The sequence below is a fragment of the Diadema antillarum genome, unplaced genomic scaffold, assembly GCF_040938485.1.
Source record: "Diadema antillarum isolate AM-2024a unplaced genomic scaffold, OU_Dant_1.0 seq00000343_RagTag, whole genome shotgun sequence".
In the NCBI taxonomy this organism is placed as follows: Eukaryota; Metazoa; Echinodermata; class Echinoidea; order Diadematoida; family Diadematidae; genus Diadema; species Diadema antillarum.
The window spans coordinates 946,269-955,601 of record NW_027271355.1 but is presented as its reverse complement, the minus strand read 5'-3'; the positions used below and the strand labels follow the sequence as shown (position 1 = coordinate 955,601).

Here is a 9,333-nt window from a genome sequence, read left to right as displayed (position 1 = left end):
GTGCTGTAATGTCGAACTCATGGCCTGTTTTTACGTAGCGTTAAACTCATAGGCCTTGTTTGTCTAGTGTCGAACTCATGGGCTGTATGACTCGTGGGTGTCGGTCTAGTGGAATGACCCCGTTCATGCACCAATTTCACTATCATTAAACACTTTCATTTTTATCATTCTACAACACGTTCAGTTTCATCCCATAATTTGTCGCCTATCCCTCGAGGAACTTTTGTGCCGTATAGCAGCTTAAATGTTAAAGTAACAACATGGAAATGTAGACGTATAAGATGGGCCCCATCCATAACTTCCCTTGCACACTTTTTATCCATTTGTATCGGTACCGGGGGAAAAAAATGCAACAAAACCAAACCATAATATCACACAACGACGTTCTGAAGTAAAACTCAGTTCAGTCATATTGTGTCACAGTCCAGTACATGTCATTTATTTTGCATGATACTGCCGACACGTGATTGTCCGTTGTAACACAACATGACATTTTTAATACATTTAGAGACTTACAGGAGAACGGGATACCTGTGAAGAACACGGATGTATTTTCAGACAAAATACAGTACATACAAACTCTTGCTGAAAAACAAAACAAAACAAACAAACAAGAACAGGAAAGGTCATTAAAACAGTAAAGGTGATTTTATTGTCTCTTCGGACAAGCGACGGATAATGTGTTTAGGTCAACAGGGTTCGAAACATAAAACTTGAAATATCGTTCCATCAACGAAGGAATGCTTGTTGCGAAATGAATTCAAAACGTAGAATGAGTTACATCTTTTTATGATGAGACGTATATTACAAATGTTGAAAACGAGCATGAATGATTGTGTTTAAATGGTGACGTATTTGTATTGAAAAAGAGTGTTATGCATTCTGAACGGAGAAAGTAGTAATTTCTTTTGATGAGCACGCCTTGTCACCATGTGGAGACCCAAAAATCTTACGTTAGTATTTACTAGGGACAATACTTTTCATAAAAGTTCCTCCTCCTCTGTGTCACAAAATGCATGTAGGCAGCATAATTTTTGATATTGCTGGCCCAAGAATTGCTTTCTGAATTGATTTGCCCGAGAAAGTTTTATTGTTCAGCAGTTGCATTCCGATCCGATTTTTCTAGATAATTGTATGTATATCATTGGGTTCATACATTATAGCGGAGATGATCCCGTGACGTCACAGGAAAGGCAAACAGAAGACGAACAGAAAGACACCGTGTTTTCACACACAAAAAAATAATGATAACAACATGGTAAGCCACATTATATCCGATCTTCAGCAGGTGTTCACTCGCCGGACTTCCAGGGGGCCACTCGCCGACACCTGTCCGGCAGACATTGGCGTCGGTATGACTTGGCAAGAAGTTCAAATACGGTGAATGAAATGATCATAGCTTCAGTTATCAAATAAAGACACCTTTCTGAAAGTTAATTGTGAGTCCGACGCTTTTTGTTTTTGCTTCATATTATGGAAAGTCATTCTTGAAAGGTTTTGCAAAAGTATGTTGCATTACAACTTATCCCTTTGTTTATCGTAAGTCGAGTCATCAAATATGTGGAGTAAACAGTGATTAACGAACAAAGACTATGAATATGATACAATTGTCATGAATGAAGTGAAACAATGTAAGAATGGATGTCAGAGTCATGGTGACGTAATTTGACAAAACGTCGATTGCAGATAACGACCATGACTTGTATCAGCACGTATGTACAATTACGCTTAATCCGAGACTCCAATCAAGCCGGTTGGACAGGAATGACTCTCCATAAAAAGGATCAGGTTGGTCATAAATTAAGTCAAATTGTGATTAGGTTCACGTATTTCATACGGTTAGGATTTTGCAGGATTTCTTCACAGGTAATATGACAATGTCACTTCGACAATGTTCGATATGAAAGAAGGACGCCAAAGCGACGGCACATTTTCGTATTCTGAGTCAGGCGCTTGACACGGAAAAAAAAGAGGACAGAGTACTGCAATCTATGCAATCAGTTCTTCGTTAAAATTTCCTGTAGATCTCCTGCCCTAAGCGAATACTTTAACGCAGTCGTTTCCGTAATCGACGACCACGACCCTGCCGTCCTCGGTGACGGCGATGCCGTTAGGGTAACGCAGTCCGTCCTCGTCGCTGTCGACGCGCTTGAGGAACGTGCCGTCGGGGCTGAACTTGAGGACGCGACCGTTCCAGTCGTTGCAGACGTAAATGTTGTCGTTGATGTCGACGGCGACGCCTGTCGGGTACTTGAACTCGTCTTCGCCCTCGCCCGATGGGGTTACTTCCAAAAGGTAATCCCCTTCGGTGTCGAAAACCTGTTTGAATGTTATGACCGTGACGAAGAGAAGACTGCTAACGACACAAATGCAAAGGACCGACGACAAAAGAATTATCGTTGATTTTTTTTTTTCATACCTATAAAAACAAAACATCGCACTAGAGAGCGTACTCATATACCTTTTGCAAACCCTTTTTTTTTTTCTTAGACAAGTACATTAAGTGGCACGGAATACTGTAGCTATATCCTGCACTGTGTGAGCCCATTTTTCTTTGGCCGTGGTGTTATACCCATCGATTGAAGTGGACGATCCCCTAAGAAAATACTCAATTATGTTTATCTCATTTCGGAAGTGATGTAAGGGACATCATTTTTCACCCCAGCAGGCCATTGATATCAACAGGATCATACCCACTCGAAAAATAATATTTTGATACACAGGTATTTCCTTAAAGCTGTGAATCTTCTAAAATAGTCCCCACGAGCTTAGATGCGTCAATAACCCATGTCAAAAGAAAAAACCCTCTCACGTTAACCATGGCGTAGTCAAAGAGTTGTGTATAGGGAGAGAGGGGGTGACGAGACATTTGCTGCAGTCTAATTTTCTCCAAGGACTTAAGGTTAGGGTTAGTGTTGTGAAAGGTTTTTAGGTTTATAGTGATGTGAGGATTGCTTTAGGGTTGGCATAGTAAGGGTTATGTTTGTGGGTAGAATTTATATTTGGGTTAGCAACCAGACATTCCATGGGAGCAATAGTAGCAGGAGTAAATTCGACGTGGATACCTGTAGTCGATGATTGTCACGGTCGGAGACGATCAGCTCGTCCTTGCTGTTGATTGCCGCCGAGATCGGCCCCCGAAAGCTGCCCCACGTGTTGCCATAGCCGCCAAGATCGCGGAGGTGGGCGCCGTCGTTGTCGTAGACTCTCACGCAGTGCGACTCGTGGTCGGTGACGTAGGCGTTCCCGAGGCTGTTCACCGCCACGCCGCACGGTCTCCGCAGCTCCGCGGCCCCGAAGATCTGGTTCAGAGAACCGTCTTGACTGCAGACTAACACCTTGATGTGTTACAAAGCAAAGAGAAACGAATAACACGGATAAGGTCGGGAATCCATTGTGAACAGATCACATTACTATTTTTGTAATGAGCACACAAAATTAACAGAAAAAACAACTTTTGAATCTGACACCTAGGAGTAAAAAGTCCCGACTATTTAAGTCATATATGCAGTGTAAGCACAGAGGTACATAGCCCGGCTCCCGTCCATGTCAGAATTGGTTGTACAACACCTTTTGCGAGTTGCATACCTGTCATGACCTATAGCGGAACTCTATACAGTGCCTGATGATACAAAAAAAAAATAAAATAGATGAAATGAGTTTAATGAAAAGATTAGCACATTTTAATATCGTGACATCACTGTAATTGGAATTATATGTTCTTGTTACAATCTTTTCATTTTTTGAGTGCATAGGGACATTATCACTATGTGTTATGCGCTATATAAGCACTGTCAATTATTATTATTATTATTATTATTATTAGTCCATTCATGTTTGTTTCAACATGTCCAATATCGGAAAAGCCTATTTTCCGTTGATGTCCCTCATTGTATGTATTCAGAGACAATTTCACTTTTCAATCCCGTACAATTTGGATCTATTTCTACGTCCTAAGTGTCATTCGTGTAAACATATTCCCACTAGGATGACTAGCAAATCGAGAGCGCAACGCCGACGCCTATATTTGAAATGAAATGAAATGAATTCAATTCAGTTGAATTAAATTGAATTGAATTGAATTGAACTTATACTCGTATTTCACAACAAAACTAAGTACAATACATATCACTGAAAAACAACAACAGCATATCACTGGACAATAACCAAACCAACTGTGTGATTAGTGGCCAATATCGTAAAGGACATCATGTTTGGGTTGCTGTCGTCGTTGTTGTTGTTGTTGTTGTTTTTAATTGTTCTGACCAAGCAAGAATTTAATTTACCTGCTGATTTCGATGGTCAGTGATGACCAAGTGATCCTGGTGGTTTATCGTCAGGTCGACGGGTTCGAAGCGCTGCGGGAAGTTGGAGAAGCCAATCTGACCTTTAGGGGTGCCTTCCAGGTCAAATACCCGGATGCAGCTGTTGCCGGTGTCGGCCACGTAGACAAGCCCCGTGCGGTCGGACACGGCCACGCCCCATGGTTCGCGAAGGCGCGCGTCGGCCATGAAAGGGTTCACTCCCGATGTCGTCAAGTTTCCAAAAGTGATAACCTGCGAAAGTTAGGATACGGATGCAAGCTGTCTCATTCGTTTATGTGAATACCTGGAAGCATCTTAATCAAGGCTCCCCTTGATGAAATGGTTTCATTTTGATTAGCACACACAATTGTTGATGTAAACGTAGAACAAGGGCAAGAAATCGCAGCATTGTATGGCTTTAAGAATTTGCGTCAATTGTCTTTGAGTTATCAAAATATTTTTTACGTTTGTTTCAATGCATGTTAAGGCATTATGATGGCAACATCATAATGTTCAGATACCATGTCATAACTTAAGGTATCAGTATGGAACATTCAGTGTGAATTCCTTACGTTCTGAAATTCTAAACAAAAATGGAGCTACATTACTACATTGATTTTGACTACATTGACTCATTGGTTTTATGTGGATTTGTTATGACAAACTCAGAAATATCAACCACACCCAAAATTTCATCCTAGCCACACCTATCATATCTATGCAATACTCATAAGTTCATCGTGTCTCTTGAAATTATTAATCATGGACGCAACTCTACATTTTTCTGAAAACACCTTCGGTGATAATTACTTGTCTCTCAGGTTGTTCGACGTCGAACTCAAGCGGACTTTCGCCGATGTGTTTTCCGAAAACGGATAAGATGAGTCGATGTTTGCCTGCGCAGTTGGGTCTGAACGTGATGTCGTAGTTTCCATCCATGCGATCTCTGACTCGCGCGATGCCCACTTCGCCCGCGGGTGAGCATAGCTTGGCCGTTACCGGAGCGCCCCCCGTCCGCACCCGCTCCCCTCCAGCATTCCTTGTCGTTAAAGTGAGGCAGACGTCCTCTCCAGCCGATATGACGGGTGGACAAGATGGCTGGAGCCCGATGGCGACATGGGACGTCGATGTCATCGTCGGACTTTGAACTTGGCCGAAGACAGCCACGCGATCGTGCCTGTCCTCGGCAGAGTTAAATCCGATGAAGCCGTTGTCATCGGTCGTCATCGTTGCGTCGAAGTTTATAGATTCTTCGAGTTTCCATGTCGTGTCGCGGTTGATGTAGAGCAGAGCGGCATCGTCACCCTCGCCGTGCAGGTTCTCGAGGACGTTGCAGACGCTCAGCGTCTTGTCCAGCAAGCGCTGCTGATTCTGGATCGCCTCCTCCAGCTTCTCGTTTCTAGAAGAGAACTCCTCGTCCAGCTCGGCCGCGGCTTCCTGCTCAAAGAGCTCGATCATCTCGATCATCTTCTGCTTACGTTGCTTTATCTGGCTCTCAATACGCTCTCGATTCAACTTCAATCGGCGTTGCGTTTCCTGCCAACAAATATCAATAACAAAACGATGATTAAAATGACTAGTAGTTAAGCAAATTCGTCATTCGACATCGCTTTGTGCAGTAAGTGACAGCGATTCTTCAGCTTCACCGAACTTTGCCTGTTTAATAAAATTTACGTGAGATAACTATGATCTTGTAGATGATTTTTTTTTCCTCCATGTTTCAGGCAGAAAATACGAAAGCTTTTGATTTTTTTTTATCCAGAATTTTCTTAATGTAACTTTTCGGACTTTATATACAGAAACATGAAACATGAGCTAACTACGAAGAGAGAGTGACGTGTGATCAGCGAGAGTTCTTATGCCTTTGACAAATGCGATTCATTATTGCAGTCGCCATTTAATCATTCCCAACCCTCATAATTCGATTCCCCGTTCGCAATTATAGCTCCCAAACGCCAAGCGTCTCGGTAAATAATTAAACGTACCTTGAAGATCATCATTGCATCGCGAAGCACCGATACCTTCTCCTTAGCCCGACTCGCTAAGGTGCCCAAGCTCTCCCGTCGCAACGCCGCCGCCTCCCCGAAGGAGATGTGGACATGCTGGCCGATGTGGTGGTCTTTCAGCATGCAGAGCCGACAGATGGGAATATCGCAGGACTGGCAGAAGAACTCCAGCGGGTTGCCTCGGTGACTCCGGCACATTTTGTCCTCCTGTTTCGCAAAGTCGCAATCCACCCTCATTCCACTTGCCTGAGTTACAAGAAACACAACCACGTGTTACTGAAAACCTTTCTCATTCGAGAAAGCGATATCAAGGACTGTTTGAAGGATAACATTCAATGCTAGTGTTTCACAAGGTGATACAACGACGATGTAAATAATTTCATTAAAGCAACATGCTTTGTACGCCACTATAAAGGCCTCCGCACACCGAGCACGGTAACGGCAACTGTCTGATTTTCGGCTATGGGGCGCCAAAAGGAACCATGTCTGGTTCTGTTAAAACAAGAAATCAATAATTTTGGTTCAAAATCGCCGAAAATTTTACTCTTATATCAAAATCAAGAGCAGCTATGATCACCAGTCGGAGGTTTATTTTGTAGTAAAATCATTAGCGGGGAAGTGATACTGTAACAATACCAGACATGGTTTATTTTGGCGCTCAATAGCTAAAAACCGGTGTGTGGGGAGGCCTTAATATTGAAAGAAATTACTTCCCGTTCTGTCTGCATTGGGTTGAGAGAGAGAATTTTAATAAAGGATTAGGCAACCACTAAAGAAAAGGGAGAAACGATGACACTGATGACTTTCCATCCATCCCCTCCCCCCCCCCCTCCCCTTGACAACAATCATAAAGCGAACGGAGGACCTTCATGGTTCTTAACACTTATCCACTCACTCACTTGATATTCATCGAGAGTGGTCAATTTGTGACTTTTGGTCACCCGGAGACGACGATGTGCGCCTGCGCAGTCGAAGCATAGCTCTTCCTCGCAGTCCTGACAGTAATGTGACGCCTCGTTCTCGCAGCCATTACATAACTGCGCATTTGCCGACGCCTGGCGCTTCCGCCCGATGAAGTCGATGATGCTGTTGACGAAGAAGTTGTCGGGAAGGGCGGACACGCCGTTTGCTGGGAGCTGGTACTCCTTGCGACAAACGGGACAGGAGAGCTGGTTGTCGTTCTTGGCCACCCACAGCTCGAGGCACCCCTCGCAGAAGGTGTGCTGACAAGTGAGTACCTTGGGCTTCTGGAGTCTGTCGATGCAGAGAGCGCACTGTAGAAATTCCCGATCGATCTCCTCGGCACGCACTACACTACTCGCCATGCCTTGGTTGAGGGCGCTCTCCAAAAATCAGGCTTCGCAGACTCCTCTGCAGTAAAGAGATCAAAAGAACCCGTATTAATCATCGAAGTGTCGAAAAGTGGTGTATTTCAGATCATAAATTTCGTGGTTTCTACATGGTTTGAACGACACGTGGACAACAAGGACGAAAATAAATCTTATGTCTGTTCTGTTTTTTTGGTTTTTTTTTCAGGCAGATGCAAAAGTAAGTAAAATTGTAAAATGCTTAATGTACGAAAGTCCGACATAAAGAACTAATGAATCGGTGCAGTTCAATAGCCGCTTCGATTGTTTCAACTCTATGAATTATAATGTTCTCGTAGACATGGAAGAAATTTTATGTGCACAACGGATCACCCAAACACTTTCATCGCTGTTGACAATACATTTTGTTGTGTTGCCAACAAGATGGGGATTGGTGTCAAGGTGCAGTTGAATAATGGCTACTTGTATAGCGCACAGATCCACCTTTCGGTGCTCATGGCGCTTAGTTGTTTGGGGAGAGCATTCAACTTAACCCCCCCCCCCCTTCCCGGGAAACATCCAGAGAAGGAATAACGAATTGAATCCGAGACCCTCCTTCCGGCCTTCAATAGGGCGTGTAATCTTTGCAGCAGACCGTGTAACACCTCTCCGTGACTCACGTAACAGTCGCAAACATTGCGAGCGGAGTCTAATGTTCTCCGAGATGCGACAGACGAGGACATCAAAACGGCTTTGGAAGAGTCTATGACTCACTTGTGTGGCACTCCTTTACCACCAAGAGCGATATGTTGTTGTGATGAGACAGGAAACGGGATCGGACAATGACTCATATAGTGATGACTAATCATAATTAGATATCAATCCGCGCGATATAGAGCCCAGTGATGAGCAAAGTAGTCCTGGGGATGGTTAAAAAAAATCTTAATTCCGACTTACCACTAAAGTCGGACTCGCGTATTTTGTGGATTAATTTCCATGTCAAAAGGGCTCATTTTATAATAATTGCAGATTTCCGAGTTAAAATGAGATACAATTATTAAAATTGATACCGCTGAAAAAATAATAATACAACGTGAACTTTTTTTTTTACTATTCTGTTTTTGTCTACAATATTCAAATTCAAAACTTTTTTTTGATTTAGCTTTATAGTACAAGAGAGAGTCCTTAATGACTGTCAATTATTCATTTTTTTTTTAATTAGTACAACATTCTTCTTCTTTTTTAAAACTCTTGTCAACCTCTCGTGTTGTTGTATGTTCTTTCGCGTGCTGTGAATGTTATCTTTGAGTATCATATTGTCTTGTTTGTATGCTGTGAACTGATTTACGGACTCACTTAAAACAGCCCTGAAGCTGAGAGGTTTTTTTTTTTTTTTTTTTTTTAAAGTTTTGATGTATATAAAACAAACAAAACAAAAGGAACAAATGCGTTCTAATTAACAGTCTCGTTTAAAATCGTTTTGATCTACGTATAAAATCTGAAGGTCTTCTCTGCCGGGGATATAAGTTGTGGTTTGTGTGTGTGTGTGTGTGTGTGTGTGTGCGTGCGTGTGTGTCTCTGTGTGTGTCTCTGTGTGTGTATGTGGCGTGTGCGTAATATGTGTGTGTGTGCCTTGTGCGTAATATAATATGTGTGTGTGTGTGTGTGTGTGTGTGTGTGCATGTTTTTGAAATGGGAGTGATCAGAAAGAGCATG

At 42.7% G+C, this 9,333-nt stretch overlaps 1 protein-coding gene across 1 annotated transcript; it reads right to left on the bottom strand.

Moving 5' to 3' along the window:
- Positions 1-463: 463 nt before the first annotated feature.
- Positions 464-7,655, bottom strand: LOC139730910 (tripartite motif-containing protein 2-like). The gene is made up of 6 exons (XM_071641790.1): positions 7,210-7,655; positions 6,290-6,556; positions 5,115-5,840; positions 4,287-4,556; positions 3,066-3,338; positions 464-2,319 (listed from the first exon to the last, which is right to left on the bottom strand). Exons 1-6 carry the CDS (start codon positions 7,633-7,635, stop codon positions 2,035-2,037), a joined length of 2,247 nt encoding a protein of 748 aa, XP_071497891.1. The 5' UTR covers positions 7,636-7,655; the 3' UTR covers positions 464-2,034.
- Between the last annotated feature and the right edge of the window lie 1,678 nt (positions 7,656-9,333).

Bases quoted from the DNA above. Each gene is read 5' to 3' on its own strand.
- LOC139730910 (XM_071641790.1), bottom strand. From the start codon at position 7,635: ATGGCGAGTAGTGTAGTGCGTGCCGAGGAGATCGATCGGGAATTTCTA. The intron at 4,557-5,114 runs GTAATTATCACC...TAACTTTCGCAG, and splicing joins TCGAACAACCTGAGAGACAA to GTTATCACTTTTGGAAACTT. The intron at 2,320-3,065 runs GTATCCACGTCG...ACATTCAAACAG, and splicing joins GTGACAATCATCGACTACAG to GTTTTCGACACCGAAGGGGA.